General features: G+C 43.0%; 1 protein-coding gene across 1 annotated transcript in view; it reads left to right on the top strand.

The window, feature by feature from the left end:
* Window positions 1–27,420, top strand: part of ptprsa (protein tyrosine phosphatase receptor type Sa) — a 290,186-nt gene that overhangs the window by 61,656 nt on the left and 201,110 nt on the right. The window contains 1 exon segment of the mRNA XM_034711280.1: window positions 18,285–18,511. Coding sequence (XP_034567171.1) covers window positions 18,415–18,511 — 97 coding nt within the window. The 5' untranslated portion in view covers window positions 18,285–18,414.

The following is a 27,420-nucleotide window of genomic DNA, read 5'->3' as shown; positions in this document are numbered from 1 at the left end:
CAGCTCTCCTGAGATCCTCAGGCAGGTCGTTCCACAGTCGTGGAGCCTGCACAGCAAACGCTCACTCACCCTTAGACTTCAGCTTTGTGGCGGGAACTTTAAGGAGGTTCCTGCCTGAGGATCTGAGGCTGCACCCGGGCTGGTAGGGTGACAGCAGATCACATATATATTCGGGGGGCCAGGCCGTGAAGTGCTTTAAAAGTGATAAACCTTAAAATCTATTCTAAAAGCAGTATGCAGCCAGTGTAGGCTCATTAAAACAGGAGTAATTTGCTCTCTCTTCTTGGTTTTAGTTAAAAGTCTTGCTGCTGAATTTTGTACCAGTTGTAATCTATTGAGAGATTTTTGTGTTAAACCTGTTAAAAGTTGAATTTTAGTCTTTGAGTTTTGCCAAAACATCTTCACTCTTTAAATAATTCATGTAGTGGATCAGATATCGGTATCAGGGTTATACCAAGTGTTAGAATCTTCAACATTTCTCTCCTTTAACACTTTTGCTTGTGTAATATCTAAAGTTAAATAATTCAGCCTGTCCCTTCTAAAAAGTCAAAAGACAACATTCTGGATGTGACCAATGTGACTGTATTTTGTTTCTCTTGACTCATAGAAAAATGCCATGAAAGGGCTGTATTGCACATTTACAACGGTCCTTGAATGCACCTGCACTGGACAGACAGTTAGTTCACGGCACTCTGAAATGCATCTGCATCTTTGATGACGAGGAGTTGATCCAAAGGTGTCTGATTTATCACCAAACTGGATTAAATCAAGCTGTAGACGTGGAGATTTTTACAGCAATAGCTGCAAAAACAGCAAAGTTGTATTTTTGGCCCTTTTGCCTTTATTTGATAGGACAGCTGAAGAGAGACAGGAAATGTGGGGAGTAGAGAGAGGGGGAAGACATGCAGGGAATGGTCGAGGCCGGGAATAGAACCGGCGACCCCTGCAACGGGACTGTAGCCTCTGTATGTGGGGCGCTTAGACCGCTAGGCCACACATAAAATATTAAACAGACATCCCCCGGTTGTGTCTTTGTCACTAACGCACACCGGGGGGTTAAAAAATCCTCAATGAAGATGAGACAGATGCATGGAGGTGAGGAGAGCTGGTTCATAAAGCACACCTGCTGCAGGTAGAGACCAAGCTAACACTGAACCCCTCAGATAAGAACTCAGCCTGTCACAGGAAGTCATCACGCCATCTTTAAAGACGCACAGCACAGGGGGAAACATGGATTCAACATGTCTTTATTCTTTCTTTCTTTCTTTCCTTTCTTTCTTTCTTTCTTTTTATCTTTTTTCTTTTTTCTTTCTTTCCTTCCTTTTTTCTTTCTTTCTTTTTATCTTCTTTATTTCTTTCTTTCCTTCTTTCTTTCTTTTCTTTCTTTCTTTCTTTCATTCTTTCTTTTCTTCTTTCTTCTTTCTTTCATTCTTTCTTCCTTTCTTTATTCCTTATTTCTTTCATTCTTTCTTTCTTTCATTCTTTCTTTCTTTCTTCTTTCTTTCGTCTTTCTTTCTTCTTTCTTTCTTTCATTCTTTCTTTCTTCTTTCTTTTTTTCTTTGTTTCTTTCTTTTTGTCTTTCTTTCTTTCTTTCTTTCTTTCTTTCTTACTTTCTTTCATTCTTTCTTTTTGTCTTTATTTCTTTCTTTCTTTCTTTCTTTCATTCTTTCTTTCTTCTTTCTTTCTTTCTTTCCTTCTTTTTTTCTTTTTTTCTTTCTTTCTTTCTTTCTTTTTCTCTTTCTTTCTTTCTTTCTTTCTTTTTTTCTTTTTTTCTTTCTTTCTTTCTTTCTTTCTTTCATTCTTTCTTTCTTTCTTTCTTTCTTTCTTTCCTTCTTTTTTTCTTTTTTTCTTTCTTATTTCTTTCTTTCATTCTTTCTTTCATTCTTTCTTTCTTTCTTCTTTCCTTCTTTCTTTCTTTCTTTGTTTCTTCTTTCTTTCTTTCCTTCTTTTTTTCATTCTTTCTTTTTTTCTTTTTTCTTTCTTTCTTTCTTTCTTTCTTTTTCTCTTTCTTCTTTCTTTCTTTATTTCTTTCTTTTTTTCATTCTCTCCTTTCTTTCTTTCTTTCTTTCTTTCTTTCTTTCTTTCTTTCTTTCTTTCTTTCTTTCTTTCCTTCTTTTTTTCATTCTATCTTTCTTTCTTTCTTTCTTTCTCTTTTCCCTTGTTCCTTCTTCTTTCTGACTCTCTTTCTTTTTCTACCTTTCTTTCTCTCTCTCTCTGTTTCTTCATCCTTTGTGTTTCTTTCTGGTTCATAAAGCACACCTGCTGCAGGTAGAGACCAAGCTAACACTGAGCCCCTCAGATAAGAACTCAGCCTGTCACAGGAAGTCATCACGCCATCTTTAAAGACGCACAGCACAGGGGGAAACATGGATTCTTGATGTTCCACGGTCCAACACTAAAGTTTCCATCTCATCATCGTCTCATCAACAAAATCAAAACACATGTTCGTTAGAGTTTTTATTATCAGTGAAGCACTTTAGCTCATCATAGTCTTGTGAACAAAATGAACACTGCTACAAAGAAACTTAAACCCTGAGCGGTGGTGATGAGAGCAGCAGGGTTCAAAGTTGAGACATTAGTTTCTTTTTAAAGGTGTGTGAACCGCAGAGCTCAGAGAAGAAGGAGAGCAGAATGAGGACAGGTTCATGTTCAGTGGATAAGCATCCATCCATTTAGATGTTCACTCTTTGCAGCACGGGCTCCAGTCTTCACTCACTTGTGAATTCTGTTGACATGCCAGCAGTCATTTTGTTGTGTAGGTGTCACACTTTCTCAAATGGTATGTGTCTCATTTTGGAAATGGAGCTCCTCAACAACCACACAGCAAATGTTGCACGCTGAGCCCTGCCAATTACACAGAGGAGTTCTGAAGACATCTCTGAAACACCCTGGTCTGCCAGTCTCTCCCTCCTCCTCCTCCTCCTCCTCCTCCTCCTCCTCCTCCTCGATCACTTAGAATAATCTCATTTCTCCCCCATGCGCATCCCATTTCCAGGATGAATATGAAGCTTTCTTCCCAAACAGTCCCCGCTGCCCTTCACAAACTTCTCTTCCACTCCTGTGGCACTTCTTAAAGGGCGTTCCAGCCTCTGGCCGGTTGGTGTGATGCTTGTCTGACTTTGTTGGCTGAGGGCCAAATACAGCCCCCCCCCTGTCTCCTCCTCTACCCAGGAGTACAATCACACTTTCACACACACACAGACGCACATCACATCCCTGAATAGGTGCCCCCCTTATTGTCACCCGGACTCCCCCTCCTCCTCCTCCTCTTCCTCCAGCGTCCAACTACTTCCTGCCATAATTAAAAGCCTTCCTATATATATAGCCGCCATCACACACAGAGCCACCTGTAACCTTTGGCTTTTGTGATACTTGGCAGCCGGTGCGACACCAGGAGAGGCAGAGAATAAAAACAAGCATACCTGCGTGTGTGTGTGTGTGTGTGTGTGAATATCGTCTGCCAACCGGTGGCGTCAGAGTGTGGCGAGGTTACACCGGAGACAGATAGGGTGTCACCCCTCAGTGGTAAACAAAAATGGCTGTGCAATAAAGTCTGCATTTAGGAGGTCAGACTCCCAGCTGCCAATCCGTTCGCCCCCGCCGCACGACCCCGCCGCCGCCGCCGCCGGTCGCCGGTCGCTGCTGTGCACTCAACCTCAAACCGAGGTGGATTTCAGCTAAAAGCCTCACAGGCCCCGGGTGTTTATTGGAAGGACAGCGCAGCCTCATGATGTTCAGAGTAAAGCCATTTCCTGCTGATGGAACTTGGGGGCAACACCTGGAGGAAAACAAAAGGTGGGGGATGCAGTGAGCTTCTGGTAATTTGGTCTCAGTCTGAAAATCGCTGGACACGACAGTCTATCAGGTTTCTGGAAAAAAAAGCCACGAAGGCCCGGCTGAACGCTGGATCAGACAAAGTGACAGAACACTCGTCATCCTGAGCCGTCCAGAGAAAGAGTTTTAAAGTTACAGAAACCTCCAAACGGAGGAATTTAACTCGCCGGGATCTCAAAAGGCTCAGCAGATCCCGGGGAAAGGTCACGGAGCTCCTGATGGGACGGCAGATGGCCGGTACAAGGTGTCTCTGAGGTGTCAAGCACCATTTCTGGGCCTGGGAAGTTGGGAACAGTTCAGGGCAAAGGCTCATGGGAAAGCTACTCCAAAGAGAGGTTGCCAGGGCAGGGCGTTCTGCAATCTCTTAATGAGGTCACGGCGGTGCAGCTCTCGCTACCTATGCAAACAACCTTCACTTAAAGCAGATGAATAGTGTTCATGTGTTGCCTTGACGGAGAGGATGTTTCCTGTCGCTGACACTTGGGATTTAGTTGCTTACACATGCTTCATAGCACGTTCTGGGATTCCTTAAGTGGATGCAAACGTCTAAATATAAGTTGTTTTTGTTGTGATATGTTGGATTAAAAACAAAGCGGTGCATGTTGCATGTTCTGGAGTCTCTGAGTTGCCTTCTGGTTATAATCATTCCTGCAAAAGTCTGCATAAATGTTAAGTTAGCAGCATCTAGATTAAAAAAAATGCTTCTGTTTTTAATATTGGAATGATTGGACAAGTCAGATGGTGGTCTAAGTGTGCCCCACGTATAGAGCATCTAGTCTTGGTCGACTTCTGGCCTTGACCATTCCAATCAATCTTTATTTGTATCACACCAAATCACAACAAAAGGTTATCTCAAGACTCTTTTACAAACAGAGCAGGTCTAGACCACTCTATGTCAAATTATAAACAGAGACTCAACACCAAGACTTAGTCTGACCCCACTTTAATCCACCATGAGCATTGCACCTTGCAGTATTTAGCTAGTTACAGCGGAGAGGAAAAACTTCCTTTAACAGGCAGAAACCTCCAGCAGGACCAGACTCATGTTAGACAGCCATCTGCTGAGACTGACTTGGGTCTGGAAAGAGGGATAGAGGAGAATAAGAGGGAGTGGTGATAGTGATGAGACGAGTAGAGACTGTTGCCGCTGGAGTCCAGCACATCCTTATCAGCTGGAGTCTGGAACCTCCACAGCAGGAGGACGCCTACAGCAGCTCAGAGGAACCTACGAGACAAGGGAGCTCAGGGACTCCAGAAAGGTCTATGGTTAGTAACTTTAACGGGACAGGAAGAGTTAAAGTTAGAGGGAGAGACAGGATCCCAGTGTGTCAGTTCCCCTGGCAGTCTATAGTGGTCTGAGCCTATAGTGGTCTGAGCCTATAGCAGTCTGAGACTATGGTGGTCTGAGACTATAACAGTCTTAGCCTAAAAAAGTCTTAAGACTAAAGCAGTCTGAGACAATAGTGGATCCAGAGGATCCTACGAGACAAGGGAGCTCAGGGACTCCAGAAAGGTCTATGGTTAGTAACTTTAATGGGACAGGAAGAGTTAAAGTGAGAGGGAGAGACAGGATCCCAGTGTGTCAGTTCCCCTGGCAGTCTATAGCAGTCTGAGCCTATAGTGGTCTGAGCCTATAGCAGTCTGAGACTATGGTGGTCTGAGACCATAACAGTCTTAGCCTAAAAAAGTCTTAAGACAAAAACATTCTGAGACAATAGTGGATCCAGAGGAACCTACGAGACAAGGGAGCTCAGGGACTCCAGAAAGGTCTATGGTTAGTAACTTTAATGGGACAGGAAGAGTTAAAGTGAGAGACAGGATCCCAGTGTGTCAGTTCCCCTGGCAGTCTATAGCAGTCTGAGCCTAAAACAGTCTAAGCCTATAGCAGTTTAAGACTAAAGCAGTCTGAACCTATAGTGGTCTTAGCCTATAGCAGGCTTAAGACTAAAGCAGTCTGAGACAATAGTGGATCCAGAGGAACCTATGGGACAAGGGAGCTCAGGGACTCCAGAAAGGTCTATGGTTAGTAACTTTAATGGGACAGGAAGAGTTAAAGTAAGTGATGGGGGGATTGGGGGGAAAGGGGGTGAGACAGGATCCCAGTGTGTCAGTGCACCAGTTCCCCCAGCAGTCTGAGCCTATAGCAGCATAACTCAGAGCTGGTCCATTTGCTGCGTGTCTTCCCCCGCTCTCTGGTCCCCAAACTTCCTGTCTCTCCTCAGCTGTCTTGTAAAGTTAAAAAAAAAGATGGCGGTCACCAGTGAGTCTGGTTCCACTCAAGTGTTCTGCCTGTTAAAAGGAAGTTGTTGTTTTTTTCCTTGCTCATGCTCGTGGTGTTTTGCAGCTGATATCTGTACCATCCACGTTCTCACACATGTTGTCCTCCATGCTCTGATCTCTGCAGACCTTATCACCTGTTGCATATGTGTGCGTGAGTTCTCTTCCTGCTACAGCTGATGTAATTGAGAGTCTCCTGTTTTGAATGTCATCTCACATAAATCCAACCTCCCCCCTCTGCCCTCACCGGGGCTTCCCTGCACACGCTACTTAATGGCAGGTGCACCTTGTTGGAAATTCCTCCTCCTCCTTCCGATGATCTCTCAGGGTGGAGTGTGTGGCAACAAAAGAGGGGAGGCTGGGTGGTAGATACACAACGGGGCATTTACATAATAGTCCTGCGGTTCCATGCAAATTCATGTGATTCCCCAGCAAACATCTGCAATGCAAGCATAGTTTAGTATGCATGAGTTTGAGGAGAGGAGGGGGAGAGAGGGAGAGGAGGGGAAAGGGTGAGATGGAGAAAAGGAAAACAGAGATGGAGGATTTGAAGGACGACTGGTTTTGATCGGGGGGATATATTTAGAAGCCAAACACACCTTCCTTCACACACACACACCTTCTCCTTCTCTCTTTTGCTGCCCCTATGCTGAAAACATAGCTTTAAGGTTTCCCCCGTTAGCTTAAATCGAGTCAATATTCTGATGCAGGGAGCTAAAAAGGTGCAGAGAGTGACGGAGAGAGAGAGAGAGAGAGAGAAGTGGAGGAAAACTTCAGCAGTGCAACATGAGATCAATACTGTTAGGATCTCAGCATGGTGAGAAACTGATTGTTACTGCAGACTGGCTCAATGCATGGAGAGTATTGTTCACAGCTGCACCAACGCTGATGACACACTCAGACAGATGCACACATGATGCTCTCATATCTCACATCTCTCTCTCTCTGTGCTGCTGCTGCTTTTCTGCAGCCGGTGAATCAATGAAAGACAGTAAACCGGTTGAAGTAAAAGCCTGTGACTCGGAGCTGACACATAAAAACTTCATCTGAGGTGAAACACTGCAGAAGAAGAGACTCTGGCTGAAGGCTGGAAATAAACCGCAGAGTTTTCGAGATGGCCGTGAAAAAGACTGATGGAAGAAGAGAATTTTTCTGAGCCAGAGTCTAACGGCAGACGGTACAATTGACCGGTTTATTTTCAGCGAGGTGTACACGATGCTGTCTCTCTTGTTTTTCTTTGAGCTTTGAGAATATCTGAGTTGGAATCAGGGATGAGAGGAGGAGAGGAGGAGAGGAAGAGAGCATGCATTACCCGCCTGAAACATATGGGATGCCTGGAAAACGAGCGGCCGTTATAGAACAATCAGCGTTTGATTACTTCTGTGCTGTTTGAAGAGGTCAGTCAGGACGCTGAGGATCTTAGTTAGGCTATTTGGCTAACAGCAGCCGCTAACGCTATGTGAGCCATCTGTGAGAACCACTAACCACAACAACATTAGGCTACAAACAAACACAGGGAGCTATTAGCTTAGTCTGTGTTGTATTTCAGCTTCCCCAGTTTAAATTTATAGACTCCTCTATGGAGTGCTTAGCTCGCTAATACCAGTTAGCTTTGTTGGTTATTTTGCTAACACAGAAATAAGCAGACATTTTTTCTGCTTTAGATTAGATAATTTAATTTTAAATGTGTTCATATGTGGAAAAATTATATTATATTCTATTATATATAAAATATATACTAATTACTGCCCCCTGCTGGTCACATAGTGAATCACATCCAACCTCCTGCAAAGATTATTGGCGTCTGATTTGAAAGCAGTTTAACTTTTGAGCAATACATTTTACTGGATTTTAACCATTTTAAAATGTATTTTAAAATATTTGTATTCCTGTAGAGTTCTTTTTAAGGAATTTTATGTCTTTTAAAATATTTTGTATTTCTTGATTTTATGACCCGCTTGTTTTATTTTGCTGCTCATGTGAAGATTGTGCTAAAAGTGCTCCATAAATTAAATTATATTATTAGCATTATTATTGTAATTATTGTTATTATATTTTTATTATTTTATTTGTATTTATTTAAATTATTATTATTAGTAGTAGGTTTTTTTTCTAATAATAAGAATAAGGAGAAGAAGAAGAAGAAGAATTTATTTATAGAGGACTTTTCAAAAAACAAGTTACAAAGTGCATTACATGGGCATCAAAATAAAACATCCAGTTAATAAAAACACACAAGTCAAGATAAAGAAGTAAACATATTTTAAAAGACAGAAAATTTCCCTAAAAGAACTCTATAGGAATTATTTTAAAATGTATTTCTTAAGGCGGTTAAAAATAAAATAAAATAACACCAGCTTATAAATATAGCTAGCTAGCTTTAGCTGCTAACTGTTTTTGTCACTTTGCAGAAATGAGCTTGTATTTTTGTGTTGGATGATAACTCTAATCTTTGGTTCCTCTATGCCCGCCATTTTTTATGAGCTGCGTTAGCTTTGACAGGAACAGTAAAAAGAAATGTTACAGATGTTCTTTATCTTGATTTAAGAAATACACTCAGGGTAGGATATGAGAATAAGCCTGTCCCAGAGGTCCCATCATATCTACCCATGTGACCTTACCTGAGCGTCTGTGATCTAACTGTAACCAGATGTAAACAAAACAGACTCTGCGTACAACCTGCAGCAGCAAAGCATCACTGTTCCATGTATTTATAGGACATCTCTGAAAATGGAAAGTCTTTATTATCAGGGATGGGAATGTTTGGATTGAATTTTAAGCCAGTTTTCTAACAACCTCTTCAAACGTTCTCACAGGAGAGCGGAGAGAGTTCCCGTCAGTCTGCTGCTGAGGCAGGGAGTCACCGTAAACACGGCCTGTCAGAGTCCTGCAGCCAAAAACCAGACGTTGTGTAGACAAACACAAACTCTGCAAACCAAACAATGCAGGAAAAAACAAACTCCTTCATGCGGGAAGTCCGACTGTGTTTTTTTTTTTTTTTTTGAGCTCGACCAACGCTGAAAATATTATTCTTTTTGAAGCTGTGAACATCAAACATGCATTTTTGATCATCAAGCTCCACCAAGCTGAGGTCTTTTTAACTGTGCGGGAAGTGAGATTACAGTTCACCTCATAAAAGAGACTATTAATGTGCTCCCTCAGGTGATGAGTAGTTGTTTTTCTCCCTGTGAATAGAACTTCACATCTTTCCAGTGTGTGTGTGTGTGTGTGTGTGTGAGGACCAGTTTGTAACACAACAGTGTGTATGAGGATGGAAACAGCTTCTCAAAAATTCATCTGTACGTGTACCTTCGTTTCCTTTATCACTCCTCCCGTCTCACTTTTCCCATCGGTGTGCAAACAAAGATTTTATTTCCATCCATCCGTCCGTCCGTCCGTCTTTCATTTCATGCTCACGACACAAATTCCAATCTCCCTTCTGTGCGCTGACTTCCTCAATCTCAGTAATCAGATGCATTAGTATCAATATTGCACGGGCGAACGAGCTGAATTTAAAGCTTGACCATGTCGGAGTGAGGGTCGCTGATAGTGACCGCCGCCGCTCAGTGGAAATGATGCCTTCATTTTGTCTGTAATTACAAAAGGCTGGCAGCTGGATAATATCTGGAGTGATGGTCTGTTTTCAAAGGCTGGAAAGAGTTCTAGATCTGTAGCTAATTAGCCTAACAATGGGATCCACCAATGTCTGAATCCATCCTTCACAGTCGGATGGTTCGTTTAAGAATTAGCAAGCACTTCATTGCCTTTCTCAAATGGTGCTTTTCAACCAGAAGTTCCAGGAACTTTTCGCCCCTAGGAACTAAAATACTGTCACACCAGTAGAGGGCAATAAGACAAAGACGAAGCCATGTGCTGTTTTTGATCGTGCTATATCACAGATGGATTCACTGACTCAACACTTGGAAGCAGACAAGAGCATGTAGTAAAGATTTTTCAACACAAGCCATGTCAGAGATGGACCGGTGTTCCAGTTTAACGTGCGACCCTGTTAACTGGAGACTCTCAGCCGGATGCTTGAATAAAAACTAAACTAGGCTGGCAGCTGGATAATATCTGGAGAGATGGTCTGTTTTCAAAGGCTGGAATGAGTTCTAGATTTGTAGCTAATTAGCCTAACAATGGGATCCACCAATGTTTGAATCCATCCTTCACAGTCGGATGGTTCGTTTAAGAATTAGCAAGCACTTCATTGCCTTTCTCAAATGGTGCTTTTCAACCAGAAGTTCCAGAAACTTTTAGCCCCTAGGAACTTAAATACGGTCACACCAGTAGAGGGCAATAAGACAAAGACGAAGCCATGTGCTGTTTTTGATCGTGCTATATCACAAATGGATTCACTGACTCAACACTTGGAAGGAGACAAGAGCAAGTAGTAAAGATTTTTCAACACAAGCCATGTCAGAGATGGACCGGTGTTCCAGTTTAACGTGCGACCCTGTTAACTGGAGACTCTCAGCCGGATGCATCGCTCCCAAACGTCTTTGGATGATCGTTAAATATCTGATGAGGATATTTGGATGTTTGAATAAAAACTAAACCAGGCTGGCAGCTGGAAAATATCTGGAGTGATGGTCTGTTTTCAAAGGCTGGAAAGAGTTCTAGATTTGTAGCTAATTAGCCTAACAATGGGATCCACCAATGTTTGAATCCATCCTTCACAGTCGGATGGTTCGTTTAAGAATTAGCAAGCACTTCAATGCGTTTCTCAAATGGTGCTTTTCAACCAGAAGTTCCAGGAACTTTTAGCCCCTAGGAACTAAAATACAGTCACACCAGTAGAGGGCAATAAGACAAAGACGAAGCTATGTGCTGTTTTTGATCATGCTATATCACAAATGGATTCACTGACTCAACACTTTGAAGGAGACAAGAGCAAGTAGTAAAGATTTTTCAACACAAGCCATGTCAGGGATGGACCGGTGTTCCAGTTTAACGTGCGACCCTGTTAACTGGAGACTCTCAGCCGGATGCATCGCTCCCAAACGTCTTTGTATGATCGTTAAATATCTGATGAGGATATTTGGATGTTTGAATAAAAACTAAACTAGGCTGGCAGCTGGATAATATCTGGAGAGATGGTCTGTTTTCAAAGGCTGGAAAGAGTTCTAGATTTGTAGCTAATTAGCCTAACAATGGGATCCACCAATGTTTGAATCCATCCTTCACAGTCGATGGTGAATGGTTGGGTGGGTGATGGTTTGTTTATGAATTAGCAGCACTTCATTGCTTTTCTCTAAAGGTGATTTTCGAACAGAAGTCCCAGGAACTAAATAGTTCCTGAGGCCCAGTATTTTGTCTGCGTTGTATAATATTATGCATATCAGGCCAGTGAGGTATGTAGAAAAAAAAGTAGTTGCACTACACCTCCAGACCAGTAGAGGGCAGTAAGACAGAGATGAATGCCATTCAACAAAGATGACACCATAATAGGAGGCAGACAGGCCGACATCAACATGAGCGACACAACAGTTAGCCTGTTAGCATGGAAGGAGATTACTCTTGTGCTGTTTTAGATCGTGAGTCAGAGATGGAACAGTGTTCCAGTTTAACGTGCGACCCTGTTAACTGGAGACTTTCAGCCGGATGCATCCCTCACAAAAGTCTTTAGATGATCATTAAATATCTGATGAGGATATTTAGACGTTTGAATACAAACTAAACTAGTTTGCATTCCCAGGAACTCCCTCTGTGTTTCAACAGCTGTGTAAACTCCACAAACACTGACACGTTCAGCTGAAGGTCTCCAGTTTACAGGGTCACTTTTAAAACCGGAACACCGGGAGCTGACAGAGACGCATTCACACTATCAGGTTCAGAGAAGAAACGGAGTGGATCACAGGTGTGTGTGATGTTATTGTGGACGGAGGGTGAGATAAAAACACTGAGGGTACTCGTTCAGCATTGCACGCCCCGCCCCCTAAAGTTCCTTAGGGGCGTGGAAATGTGCGGCGCCTCACGCTAACTTCATGGCTTGCGTACGCACGTTTCTACAGCTGTTGAGTCTTGTGCACACATCTGGATAGTTTTCTGGATTTGAGCGTACACCATGTTTCATTAGGAAATCCATCAAAGTCTTTGTACATGAGGTCCCTGGATCTTTCAAAAGTACTACCCCCAAACCAGGGGCTTTTCAGAGGGGGGTTAACTACCCAGGAACTAAATGTAGGCCCTGGTTCCTGCTGTGGAAAAGCACCTAAAGAGTAAAATCTGATATTTTCCAAGTGCTATTTCTAATGAGTCCCCTCCTTGTCAGGTTTCACTAAGTTGTCAACTCATCCCAATCACTGGGATTCTGCAAAACACAGCCATTAGCAGTTTCCTCTCGATCACAGCCCATGATGTGAAAGCAGCTGAGGTAATGGCGAGGGTTTATCAATCGATTGGCCTCTCTGCTAGCATTGCCGGAATGCTAAATACTGCCTTGCCCGTGTCTGGAGGGAAAATGATGAATGCTTTTAGCAGGAGTTGACAGGTTTTCCCATGGAGGTGCTAATCGCTGCAGAAACATGCTGCGCTTCCTGCATCGCGTCTTCTCCTCCAGTGAAGAAATGCTCCAGCAACTTTTGTTTGCTGTCACGGTTTCCTCGCTCTCCTCTCTGCACACATGGAAGCATTCAGACATATTTCAGTCTAAACTTATCCTCAGTGTAGGTCAGAGGAGGATGCATTAAGCTCTGTTGACAGAGTCTGTGGTTAAACTGGGGCCCACACATGACTCCGGGTTATGTTTGGCCTTTCGACTACAATAGCTGTTGTAATTGTGTTGTGAAATGTGTATAGCAACCAAAGGTGGAGATAGAGAGCCGTGCCCTGGAGGGAGGGCCGTAAATCATAACCTGGGAAGCTCGTGAGCACAGATAGAGTAATTCCCTGCAGGCGTAGCGAGGTTTCCTCCACCTCCACCGATGTTTACAGTGTGAACAATAGAGGCATCATTCAGAAGTCCCCAAGACAATCTGATACTCTACCCTCTTCATGTCTCTGTATTTCCCTCTCACCTGTGACATCATCGCCCCCCCCCAAGGGTGAGAGAAAAGGAAAACAAAAGGCGAGCGGCGGACACACATGTGGGTCGTGTGTGTGTAGTATTGTGCTGAAAGATGAGCTTAGCTTCTGAGAGACACCCACTCCTTTCTGGCATGGCGTCGCCACAAAAGCCCTATTGTGGATTTCTGCCTTTGTGTTTTTTGTGAAGCGTGTGTTCTTGAATCTCTCTATTTGAAATAAAACACATGAGAGTGTTTAGAGGCCAGTCGCTGCAGACTGTGTGTGTGTGTGTGTGTGTGTGTAGAGAGAAGGGGGGTTTGCTGTACACATTTGTGGTTTTATTTTAAGGTTGCCTTCTGCTCCACGTGCCTGTCTGCTCCATGCAGCCAGTAGAGGCGCGTGGTCCAGGAGCCGTGAAGGGTGGGGCAGCTTAAATACGCCTGCTGTCTGAGGTGCTTGGTTACACTGCAATTAGCTGTGGTTTTTCTGCAAGTCTTCAAGGCCACAGCGAAGCAAAGACAGAAGCACATACTCACCTTTTACCTCCTCTGGAAGGTTTACACATCGACACGTCGGTCCTGTTTTCTCTGAAGACGGTGCTTTTCTTGGATGCTCTTAATATTCTGTCTGAACGCCTCTTAAGCAGTCGGCAGGTTGCGTGTCTCTCTCTCTATCTCGGCCGTCTGAATCTGATTGTATCTGAATGTTAAAGATCAGAACTGTCAGTCAGGTGTTTTGTGAAGTGCATTCACTCCTCGTTTGAGGCGCTGACACTTGTCAAAGGCAACTTGTAGCAGGTTATGATGTTATCATGCATCAGGGGAGATTGAAAGTGGCTGTCTTATGGATCAAAACTACACATCCATGTTGACAGAGCATCACCTGAATCCTCCAGAAGGTGTTTTTCAACCAGAGGCACTTCACAAAGTACTATCCCCCCTAGCCCCTGGTAGGGGGGTAGTACTTTTCAAAGGTCCCAGGACTTTCGGGGGCGGGGCCTGCAATGCTGAACATGTCTGATTGGTAGATTAACCGCAGTGTTTTTATTCCTCCCTCTGTCCACAATAACATCACACACATCTGTGATTCTCTTGATTTCTCTTTCTTTCATTAGTTTTTATTTGTTCTATCTTTTTTGTATGTGTGTGTACTTTTCAAAAGAAGAAGCTGTGATTCTTTTGATTTAGCAGCTTGTAACAGTAGTCTTCTCCCGTCTCTCCTCCCGGTGTTCCGGTTTTAAAAGTGACCCTGTAAACTGGAGACCTTCAGCTGAACGTGTCAGTGTTTGTGGAGTTTACACAGCTGTTGAAACACAGAGGGAGTTCCTGGGAATGCAAACTAGTTTAGTTTTTATTAAGATTTCAAAATATCCTCATCAGATATTTAATGATGGTCTAAAGACGTTTATGAGGGATGCATCCGGCTGAGAGTCTCCAGTTAACAGGGTCGCCGTTTAAACCAAAACACCGGCCGATCTCTGTCATGGCTTTTTGAGTTGAAAACCATGCAGGCGCAAAATTTTCACTTTTTTTCTTGTTTTTCTGCATTTGGAGCACAATTTCAAATTTCAGGAAAATTAATTTTTTCGACAGGCTCTGGGTCAACTTTTTTGTCAACTTTTTTGTCAATTTTTTTTGTCAAAATTTTTTGGTCAAATTTTTTCTTTTTCAAAATGTATTTATCTTCAAAAAAAAAAAAATCAAAATTCTTTTTTTCAAAAAATTTTTTTCAAAAATTTGTTTTCAAAAAATTTTTTTTTCCAAACATTTATTTTCCAAACATTTTTTTCAAACATTATTTAAAAAAAAAAAAAATTCAAATTTTTTTTTCCAAACATTTTTTTCAAAATTCTTTTCAAAACATTTTTTTTTGCAAAATTTTCCAAAAACCGTTCACAGTCATCGTTTTTTCCCTCTGTGATGAATGGCATTCGTCTTTGTTTTACTGCCCTCTACTGGTCTGGTGGTGTAGTGTCAAAGGATTTTAAAGCCGTGTTGAAACGTCTTTGCTACTCGCGCTTATCTCCTCTCACGTGTTGATTCAGTGAATCCATCTGTGATGAAATATAGCACCATCTAAAACAGCGCCAGCTGAGTCTCTTCATGCTAACAGGCTAACTGTTGTGTTGCTCATAATGATACCTGACTGTCCGTCTGCTTCTATGGTGTCATCTGTGATGAATGGCATTCCTCTTTGTTATACTGCCCTCTACTGGTCTGGCGGTGTAGTGCGTCACTGGCCTGATTTACACAATCTACCCTGGACTTCAGCCAGCGGTCTAAACGCAGACAACAATGGGGGCACAGGAACCTTTTAGTTCAGGGTAAAGTAGTTCTTGGGGAACTCTTGGTTGAAATGCACCTTTAGTGTTGGTGTGTTCCTCTGAACTTAACAAACTCATTACATTCACGTCATGGATCTCTCTCACTCCCCTCTTTCTTTGTCTCCTATTTCATGTCTTCTTAATTAAAGGGTATGTAGAACCACTTGGTGGTGGCATCACACATATCAATGAGAGAGGAAAAATGGTGTGTGTGTGTGTGTGTGTGTGTGTGTGTGTGTGTGTGTGTGGCAGGCGTCCCCAGTCCCTCCCTGTAGCTTTGGGGATTAATGGCAATTTGACTAAAACAAAGAGACGCTGCCTGGGATATCGTCGGGTGCCGGTGTAATTACAAGGCAATGAGATAAGCAAATAACGACAAGATCGGGCGATTAGAAAAGAGGGGGAAAAAGAACGACAAACAGCGACTCTGCGGCTAATTAAGGGATGTGAGGAGACACCGGTTAGGCTACGAGGTCGGTGGTGAGTGACACTTGGCTTCCAGGCATGCGTCAGCTGCAACGAGAGGTTGTGGAGAGGACAGAGTGCGTGTGTACGACGTCACATGTCCTGTAGATGTTGGCAGAAGCATCACCTCCTTTACTCATCATCCATAGAACTGAAGCTTCTCTCTACCTGGAGCTGTCACAACAATTAAACAGCCTCCATCATGTTGACACGGCGGCTGCTTTCTTCTGATGTCACGCTGAAACGCTCCCCGCTCTGTAAAAATGCTGTCTCAGGTTATTATGGGATGGATTTTCTGACAATCAGCACTGAGAGATTGATTTGAAACTGAAAATACAATTTACAGTGAAAACCCAGAGGGAGGTGTTCTGACATTGATGAACTAAAGCTATATCACCATTTCATATTGTTATGCAATTCAATTGGAAAGACTTAACTTTGACTAAAAATCATTGTAGTTTGGAACACATAACTAGCTAGCATCATTTTGGCTAACTGGATGTGATCTAGAGGAAACATACTTTATTAATCCACATGAGGGAAATTCAATTTTTCCACTCGTGTTATTTTTGATCATGCTACACACACACATACTTTGATATATACATGCAATTTATGCACAAACATGCTATGGGCTGTCAGAGTGAGGATGCTGCCATAATCAGCGTCACCCAAGCAGTTGGGGGTTCACTGCCTTGCTCAACGGCACCTTGGGAGGTGAACCAGCACCTCTCCAGCCACCAGTCCACTTGCCAAGCTCCGTCCATACTGGGACTTGAGCCGGCGACCCTCCGGTTCCCAAGCCAAGTCCCTATGAACTGAGCTACTGAGCTACCCCACCAACTAGCTTGCATCATTTTGGCTAACTGGATGTGATCTAGAGGAAACATACTTTATTAATCCACATGAGGGAAATTCAATTTTTCCACTCGTGTTATTTTTGATCATGCTACACACACACATACTTTGATATATACATGCAATTTATGCACAAACATGCTATGGGCTGTCAGAGTGAGGATGCTGCCATAATCAGCGTCACCCAAGCAGTTGGGGGTTCACTGCCTTGCTCAAGGGCACCTTGGCAGGTGAACCAGCACCTCTCCAGCCACCAGTCCACTTGCCAAGCTCCGTCCATACTGGGACTTGAGCCGGCGACCCTCCGGTTCCCAAGCCAAGTCCCTATGGACTGAGCTACTGAGCTACCCCGCCAACTAGCTTGCATCATTTTGGCTAACTGGATGTGATCTAGAGGAAACATACTTTATTAATCCACATGAGGGAAATTCAATTTTTCCACTCGTGTTATTTTTGATCATGCTACACACACACATACTTTGATATATACATGCAATTTATGCACAAACATGCTATGGGCTGTCAGAGTGAGGATGCTGCCATAATCAGCGTCACCCAAGCAGTTGGGGGTTCACTGCCTTGCTCATGGGCACCTTGGCAGGTGAACCAGCACCTCTCCAGCCACCAGTCCACTTGCCAAGCTCCGTCCATACTGGGACTTGAGCCGGCGACCCTCCGGTTCCCAAGCCAAGTCCCTATGGACTGAGCTACTGCCGCCCCCACCAACTAGCTAGCACCATTTTGGCTAACTGGATGTGACCTAGCATGACTTCAAATGTTAGCATTAGCTGTTTACTAATGCAAGCTAACAGGCTAATGTAGTTTACTTTGAAACATGGGCAGATTCCCCTCCACCACTTGTTTTATAGGAGAGGCACTTTATTGTCATTGCAAAGAGATACAATGAATCTTCGTTTGGCAGCATTTCCATACAGCAGTTTTCAATCCATCAATCAATAAATACAATTTAAAAAGGTACTACAAATAAATATTTACCTATATATAAATATATGCATTTGTTGCTTTAAGTAAGTAAGTAACTGACAGTTATGTGCAGTGCGTAGTATGTCCACCGCTTTGGGGAAGAAGCTGTTCCTAAGTCTGTTCGTCCGTGTGTGGATTGTTCTAAGTCTGCCTGAGGGTAAGGTGGTGAACATGGGATGTCCGGGGTGCGTTGAGTCCCTCCATAATGGATGAGGCTCGTTTGTGCAGTTGGGTTGAGTAGGTGTTCCTGAGTGATGGTAGTGGGGTACCTACAATCCACTGTGCCGTTTTGATGATCCGCTGAAGGTCATTAGCTGTAAGTTGATGCAGAATGATAGCACTCATCTTCTTTTGTGGGGAGTTGGGGAAAAAATGGCCGCCTTGTGAAGTGGTGAAATGTTTGCCTTGCTATCACATTGTTTGTGTTTGAACTGAATACGTCTGTGGATGTTTGGACCTATGGATGTGGATTTGGGTAAAGTAAAAATAGCAAAGATGTCTAACCTCCTGTTCTTCTTCTTCTTTGCTTCTGCAGAGTGCCAAGCCGTGCTGCGTGAAGACCCCAACCATCCCTACGCAGTCGGGGCCTCGGCTCTCCAGCCAGGTCAAGGATCGGTCCCGCCCCGCCCCTCCCTGCCCCCCACCCCTTCCCTACTGGAGCCAAGATGGCCACCAGCGGTGCCCCTCGCCTCTCCTTGCAACTCCTGCTGCCTGTCACCACTCTGCTGCTATCACTGCTGCTCTCAGACTCCCAGGCCTTATGTAAGTACTCCGAGACGGACGCGCCGCGCTGCTTACCTGTCAGCTTCTCTCCCCGCTTTGCCCTTTTAGAGATCATCAGTCGTGTTTGATCCGTAGATTAGAGCAGGACAAAGTGTGCAAAGGTTGTGGATGGTATGTTAACAAAGTGAACTTTTCCTTCCTGAAGTATTTAATAGAAATACTTGAGCTGTCTTTTTCTTTAAGTCTTATTGAGTTCTCTCCTTGCAGGATTGTATTTCTGTCTCCGGCTGTTGATATCTCATTTTTGAAAGGCTGTCTTTTGCAGCAAAAGGTCTGTTGCTCATTGTCTGTGTCTGCTTCTGCAGAGCGAGAGAGAGGAGAAAACAAGAATTTCACTTGAATGTCAGGAGCAAGGTTTGACTTGAAAGTAAATTTGTATTTTATTCAAGAGAGCACCTCAGACCTCAGAGATTCTCCTCAAAGGGAGAGGGCATTGAGCCGAGCGGGATTTTTCTGTGATACTGATCAAAAAGCAGAGATAAATGTTAAATCTTGTCATGGAATATTCTCCATGTCGACTTGATGCTTGTTTGTATAATTTGTCCTCTATATCTGGCTGTGTTAAAGGGACATCAGTAGTCTCTTATCCCGCCCTGTCAACTCCTGCTCAGGATTTCTTCTGCACCATTTCCCCGTTAAGACGGGCTTAGGGCAGCATTAAGGAGACGAAACAAAGAGGAGGCTCTGCAGAGAAATAGAACCGGGAGTGATGGCGAGGTGGGGAGGCTCCCCGAGGGTTTTATTGTTTGTAAATCCTGCACTTGTGCACGCTGAATGGATGTATACGTGAAGAGGATAGAGAGCGAGTTCACCAGTGGCGTGTTTGTGTTTGTTTGCATTCACAGTTTGCTGACTTTAGTGACCCACGCTGTGTGCAACACTTACATTATGCTGGTGCAGATTGTCTGCAGAGTTCTCTTTGTGTGTTGTGTGTCTAAAGAAAGGCAAAGCTGTAACCCCGCTTTTCAGAAAGCTCTTAAATACTGAAACAAGTTTGAACCATATCCTGTATGATAAATGGACGTAGTCTCTGTGACGTCATCCATCTGTTCCTGAAGCCATGTTTTGAAGCTGATTGTCGGCGGAGGCCATATTGGAAATGTTGAACTCAACCTCACTTCTGTGGAGTTGACGTCAGCTGGAAAGTGATTGAGGGCAGGAGGCTGTAAGGCAGGGGTGTCAAACATGCGGCCCGCGGGCCAAAACCGGCCCGCCAGAGGTTCCAATCCGGCCCGCGGAATGACTTTGCAAGGTGAAAAAACTACAGAGAAGACATTAACGGCCATTTTTCAATAACAGTAATTACTATTTCAAATTTGTCCTCTGGGGTTTGCATAAAATCATTGTGCTGCGGGGGGGTCCATAATAGTCATCTTTACCTTCTTCATTATTATAATCTATCTGTTCTTTTGCAGTAAACATTACACTCTGTTTCAGGTGAATGGGTAACCTGTGTGTTTGGTGTGTTCGCAGCAGGTTTCAGGGCTTTAAGAGTAAAATATTTGGCCCCACTATGAGACTCATCATGGCAATAAATGCAACAGGTGTTTTTGTAGAAAGATAATTCATTAAATGTGAACATTTTCAGAATTTACTTCTACTTTTTTGCACTAAAACAAAGGGAAACATTAAGAGTTGTTGTTACTTATAGGTCATTATAGGTCCGGCCCACTTCAGATCAACTTGGGCTGTATGTGGCCCCTGAACTGACATGAGTTTGACGCCCCTGCTGTAAGGGCTCAAACTGTAGAACTGGGAACGGGACAACACTTTGAGACTGAAGTTCACCTTAGCGATATCAGGAATTTTTATTGCACAATTTTTACTTTTTCTCAAATTCAAGGCGCTTAAGGGACGGACTGACTGCCATGTGATCCAGGCTCTCACCGTACAGACTGCTTAACCACAACATTTAAAATATATCAACTATAAATATATAAATTATACTGTATAAACACATATGTGTGAGGATAAATAGATTAAGGCTGTTTTTTATATTTATACTTAAAGGCAAATTTTTTTTACCTGTACATTTTCATTGCAGCTTTCATGCTTCTTTTTCACTGTCACTTTTTTAATTCCATGTTACGGCGTTCATTTACTCATCCAAGCTCCTGAGCCTCCCCTGGGAATCCCGTGTTTCACGTCACAATGCTATGAACTCTGGGTAATTCCCTTACACTAAGGCTGTTTCCGAAACGGCCTGCTACATACTACTTACTAATGTAGTAGGCAGTAGGTATTTCCTGCTACATACTACTTACTAATGTAGTAGGCAGCAGGTATTTCCTGCTACATACTACTTACTAATGTAGTAGGCAGCAGGTATTTCCTGCTACATACTACTTACTAATGTAGTAGGCAGCAGGTATTTCCTGCTACATACTACTTACTAATGTAGTAGTCAGCAGGTATTTCCTGCTACATACTACTTACTAATGTAGTAGGCAGCAGGTATTTCCTGCTACATCCTACTTACTAATGTAGTAGTCAGCAGGTATTTCCTGCTACATACTACTTACTAATGTAGTAGTCAGTAGGTATTTCCTGCTACATACTACTTACTAATGTAGTAGGCAGCAGGTATTTCCTGCTACATACTACTTACTAATGGAGTAGGCAGCAGGTATTTCCTGCTACATACTACTTACTAATGTAGTAGGCAGTAGGTATTTCCTGCTACATACTACTTACTAATGTAGTAGGCAGTAGGTATTTCCTGCTACATACTACTTACTAATGTAGTAGGCAGCAGGTATTTCCTGCTACATACTACTTACTAATGTAGTAGTCAGCAGGTATTTCCTGCTACATACTACTTACTAATGTAGTAGGCAGCAGGTATTTCCTGCTACATACTACTTACTAATGTAGTAGGCAGCAGGTATTTCCTGCTACATACTACTTACTAATGTAGTAGGCAGCAGGTATTTCCTGCTACATACTACTTACTAATGTAGCAGTCAGTAGGTATTGCCTACTACATACTGCGTTTGAATTTAGTATGTAGTATGACTGTTCTGTCCGATCTGTCATGCAGCATGCTGAGCCAGACTTCGCTGGATTTCCGGTTTCGGAAAGCGGAAGTAAACAACGGCGAAGCCGATAAATGAAAAGCTTATTTAGCATCCATTTATGATTTAAAAAGTTAGGAAGTGGTTTATATGTAATTTGATAACTTTCACAGCACCCAAAAACGGATTTCCTCCCGTCAAAAAATGAGGAAAAAGAAAAAGCAGAACGAGCGCTGTGCATTATGGGAAACAGTACGCGAGGAAGACTGGTCCGATGCACACTGAGATATTTTCCCGAATCAGTAGACATCCGGGGAGTTTTGGCATACTGTAGATTTTGCTCTTGTTCACATACTACTTACTACATACTGAATTTTGGACAAATCAGTATGTACTGCTAGTATAGTAGGCGATTTCGGAAACAGCCCATGTCTGCAAAAATGCCCACTTACAGAAAGGGGGCATAAAGGGCTCAAAAGGTCTGAGAGAGATCCCTCACACACTTGACGATTTGGCAGTGGGACTAGGGATGGGTACCTTTCACATTTGAACCGATACGGTACCGATACCCGGTACCTGGGAATCGGTACCGGTACTCAACAGTACCAATTTTCAGTACTTTTGTGTTTTTATGTAGTATAAATATTAACTAAAAAAAAAAAATCTCAAATTTATTCAATTTAACATATTTATTAAATTTAACATGAAATGAACAGGAACAGGATTATATAGGTGATTAGTAGTGGTGCAACGGATCATCGTTGATCCGTGACCCGTACGGATGCCTCTCCACGGTTCGGCGAGGACGTGGTCCGCGGATCTGTTGATGAAAAAAGTTGCGCGTGTTCACGTGATGACCGCATGTTCAATCCACACTCACTCGCCAAGCGCAGCGGTTGTCATGGCAAGTGAAGGAGCAGAGGGACTTGAAAAACCTCCTGCATCTTGTAAGTCACATGTATGGGAGCATTTTGGTTTCCCTGTGAAATACAGTGAATGCTGAATGTGATTGAGCCACGTTATGAAATTCCGTTGCGCACCCACTAGACCAGAGGCCGTCAATACGCGGCCCGCGGACCGCACCTGGCCGCCTATTTGTGGTCCCCGAACTGTTATCCCTTCACTCTGTGTTTTGGTCGGGTCACTGGTGTTTACTGGGACTTGTCTCCATGTTAGATACGCAGACAGGCTGTTAATGGTTCACTTAGAGTCCACTGCTGCGAGTGAAATCTTTAACTTTCACTTTGGTTTATGGAGCAGTTCACATGTTGGCACTTTGCCAGCTGTAGGACCCTAGAATAAAACGGTGTGTTCTCAGTTTGCAGCTCAACGAAAAGTGGACGGTGAAAATCAGCAAATGAAAGAAGAATGGAGTGAAACTTTTGAAGTTCCTCTTCTCCTTCACTTGCCATGCCACGAAATGCAGTGAATGAGGCAGGACTGGGCCCACAGATAGGGTGCTTTGCACATGCAGTACATTTTGAGTTGAATCTTGTTTTTATTTTATTGGCAAAAGTTTACAAGTGTTTTACGAAATAAATGGAGGGACAAAGTTATATTTGTCTTGTCTTCTTTTTTTTTTTTTTTTTGAGTGAGTTTTTTGATCCGTTGCACCCCTAGTGATTAGATATATTAGCTGACACGTGCTCGTGGCGTTTACTTGCTCTTTCTGGAGTTTATCAGTGAACACACGTGAACGTCTGCAGACGGGGAGAAGTCAGTTCCCTGTCTCTTTATAATAACAGGACACACAACTAACTTGTTGGGCATTCACGCACACAGGAGCGGTTATAGACGGGGTTAGGTAGTCGGAACAAGAGGGTCAGTCTAAACCAGGGGTGTCCAAACTTTTTTCAAAGAGGGCCACATTTGATGTTGTCAGAATACCTCAGGGCCAGTGGCTCCTACTGAGACTTTGGAATCCTAAAAGTTATATATGAAATATTTATTTAATAACAATTATTTTAAACGTTTTCTCAATAAAACAGTAACTAGGAAGTACCATGTAAAGATTAGCAAACTTTATCTTCTTCTGGGGGAAAATGTTTTTCATTCGGGTCGGGCAATGTGGGAAAAATATTGTATCATTATTTTTCTATGGCAGGATCATGATCTGGATTTCATCACACTTCTTTTTCATGTTGTTTCTAAGACTGTTCTGACCAGCAGACAACATTTTAAGAACAAAGTCATTACTTTCCTGAGTTCTGAACATTTTTTAGGCACCTAATTTTACCTTTTCTGCACAATTTCATAATTTTGATCTTGTCTTGTGTTCTCATTTGTGTCTTCTGAACTTTAAGTGTTCATCAAGAACATTTTCACATCATGATAAAAAGATTAATTTGAAAACCTGTCAGCTTTAAGAGTTCTTGTGTTTCTTCTTTATTGCCATCTTGAAGAATTCCCAGAGCTTTGGCTTTAGAGAGGTGGTCCATGTGAAGCTTTCTGAGACAATTCCGGATTGACTTTAGTTTTGTTTGTGCGCTTGAAAGAAACTGCAAATGTCCAGATGATTCAGAATGTGATTAAGTTATGTGCTATAAATAACACAATTTAAGATGGAAGCTTGGGGGCCATATATAAATGGACCTTGGGCCGCAATTGGCCCCCGGGCCGTACTTTGGACACCCCTGGTCTAAACCATTGACTGTAGAAAATAAACTTAATCCTCATGAAGTTCTGCATCGCGGTTAGTGCGCTGATAGTCATCAGCTGCAGGCTCCATTTGGCGCGCTCCCACGCAGATGCAGAGAGCAGAGAGCAGAGACGTCCACCCGGTCAGTCTGACTTTATTACAGGGCGAGAAAATCACCTCCTCCTCCACTCCCTCACAGTCACAGGGATGCGTTCAGGTACCAAAACATGGTACCGTTTGATTTTACGTGAGTCGGTACTCGGTAGTACCGACGGAATTCGGTCGGTACCTGTAAAAGTACCGAATTCGGTACCCATCCCTAAGTGGGACAGTCCTAAGCCCTCACGGACTTAGCAGGAATGCGCCTCAAAGTCTAGTGTGAAGTAAAGAGGCGGGCCTTTAGCCTCCTCGCTAACAGCTACAGTGTTCCAGTCTGTCAGTCAAGTCAGCCACGCCCTTATTTGGGCAAACATTGTAAGTTTGATCACTTAAAAATAATGAGTTATAATAAATTCAGCCCCCGTACAGTGTGTGCTGATAGTGAAATGAGCTATTCATGCTAAACTCATATTTTGAACCAGGCTGTAAACATGTTTATTTCTGCTGTAAAGATCAGCTTTTTTTGAATGGGTGTGTATGTGGTTTCCTGTACTTCCAGAGCCAGCCTCTAGTGGACACTCGAGGAACTGCAGTTTTTTCTTTCTTGACAGGACAGCTGAAGAGAGACAGGACATGTGTGGAGTAGAGAGAGAGGGGGAAGACATGCAGTTAATGGTCGTCCGGGAGTCGACCCAGTGACCTCTGCAACAAGGACTGTAGCCTCTATACTTAGCGGGCTTTGACCTCCAGGCCACCAGAGGCCCAGATCTGCAGTTTTTATCACTTCTGCATTGGCTTCAGTTCCTCCTGGCCTGAGGTTGCTAATTATTCTGAACCAAATATTTATCCTACAAGGGGCTCTGGATTCCAAACAATGTATTGGCCTGAAACCTAGCAAAACACAAGATATCAGCTCACACATGTTTCCATCTTTCCACTTTCTGCAAGAGAGAAACTTTGAGGAAGTTGAGCCTCCTCGATTCTTCTCTCTCTATTCCAGCTCATTTCAATCTAAAATGCATCTTCTGCTGTGTTCCCTCTGTGTTGTTGTTCGTCTCAGTCTCCTCCGTGTTCTCATTGGTTGAAGAAAGCACGAGGAGGACCGACTCCTCTCTCCGGTGCTGGAACAGAGCTGTCTGCTCTTGATTTGCGTGGCGGTTTGAGTGTCTGGAAGCATAATTTGAGTGTCTTTCAGCTCAGCTGCCGGAAAACATCTGAAATTGCTTTCAGACAGCTGTCAAGCAGATGCCTTTGTTCTCTTCCTATTTTGACTTTTCTGTCTCACTGATGCTCAGCCTGCACAATAATTCATGAGTGGAAGTAAAAGGGGAGGCTCCTCCTCCTCCTCTGAGCAGGGTTTGGACTCTCCTCTTCTCTTGAACTTATTCACAGAGTCTGTTTGCTCACCCTGGTTTAAATAACATTCAGTGCAGTCTGCTTCGTCTTTGTTGGGGATTAGCTTCCCTTTCTCTCTCTCACACACACACACACACACACTTACACACACATGCTTACAAACACACTAACAGCAGGGCTCTCTCCCCATCTGTCAGTATCTGCCAGTCTTTGTCTCCTCTGCCTGTGGATACCATCTCTGTTTTTGTCAAGCTCTCTCCCTCTGACTTATTGTCTCCTTCTCATATTCATACTTTGGTTTTTTTTCAGTTTTTATTTCTCATCCTCCTCCCTCCTGGTTTCATACGCACAAACTCACACAAGTACACACACTAGCGTGGGCACACACACACACAAACAAAGAAACAAACAGTGTCTCGCTCCTCTTTCTCATTTTTCGGGGCCACACAGCGTTTCCCCTCCATTATGTCTGCAAATATATGCACACGCTCACTACCTACTTTTCCTCTCTGTGATTGTCTTTCACACATGCACAGCCACACACACACACACACACACACACATTCACACACTACACACAACCCAGTGGTGCAGTTGTCCAATTATAATCACTCCCACCTGCTGGACGGAGAGGATTGGGGTGGGACAAAGACGCCAACCCCCTTCTCTTATCAACACTTTCTCTCTCTCACACACAAACACACAAACACACACACTCAGTGGCAGCCACCCTTATGCCCAGCTGAAAGCATGATGTCATCCCTCCCTCTCTCTCTCTCTCTCTCTCTCTCTGCCCTCCATCCCTTTCCATTTACTCCCATAAATCACGGCGAGAAGGAGACGTTTTTAATCAAAAGAGAAAGAAAGATGGCTCAATAAATCCCGCCACCTCAAGCGTAATAATGCCTGCCTCCCTGTTTGTGTCGGTCTATATTTGTCTGCATGTTTTCACGAGATGTGTGAGCGGGCACACGGATATTTATGTGCGTGCACGTGTGAGTAAAAGCGGCGGTAATATGTGGAGTGTCACCTGAGCTTTGTAATGGTTCATGAGCTGATTGAGGGAGGAGATCAATCAGGTTATTTTGTGCAGAGCTGTGAAGTTTGATGGCCGTGTCATGCATTCATAAACGCAGTGATCCTGTTAACGTGTGTTATATTCTGACCTGTTGGCTCAGAGGTCTGTGTTGGAAGATGTCGTAAGTGGAGATACTTATAGAAGTGCACATGGATGTGGAAGTCTAATAAATGGGATGGATTCAAAAACTCAGAAGAGTCAGTATGTGGAGATACTTGATGGAAAACACTCAGAAATATTAATAATAATAAACCAATAATAATAATCTTTATTTCTATAGCACTTTTCTTTTTTTGTCATTGCATTTTTTCATTGTTTTTTTGTTCATCACAAGTTAAAAAAATATATTTAAACTATATAAAACCAACAAAGAGAAAAAAAAATAATAATAATAATAATAATAATAATATTAATAACAATAAATACAAAAAATAATATTAAATATAGGAATAATAATAATAAAACCTAAAGCACTTTTCTAAACAAAGTGCTTCACAGAAAAACAAAAATTAAAAATAAATAAATAAATAAGTATATATTAATATTTTTAAATATTTGTGTTTGTTTTTTTCATATAAGTATTGATATATATATATATAGAGAGAGAGAGAGAGAGAGAGAGAGAGAGAGAGAGAGAGAGAGAGAGAGAGAGAGAGAGAGAGAGAGAGGGAGTTAGAGAGAGAGAGAGAGAGAGAGGGAGAGA

Source organism: Notolabrus celidotus, chromosome 2 (assembly GCF_009762535.1).
Source record: "Notolabrus celidotus isolate fNotCel1 chromosome 2, fNotCel1.pri, whole genome shotgun sequence".
In the NCBI taxonomy this organism is placed as follows: Eukaryota; Metazoa; Chordata; class Actinopteri; order Labriformes; family Labridae; genus Notolabrus; species Notolabrus celidotus.
Note: the sequence above shows the minus strand (reverse complement) of the source record. Positions and strands in the feature narration are given on the sequence as shown.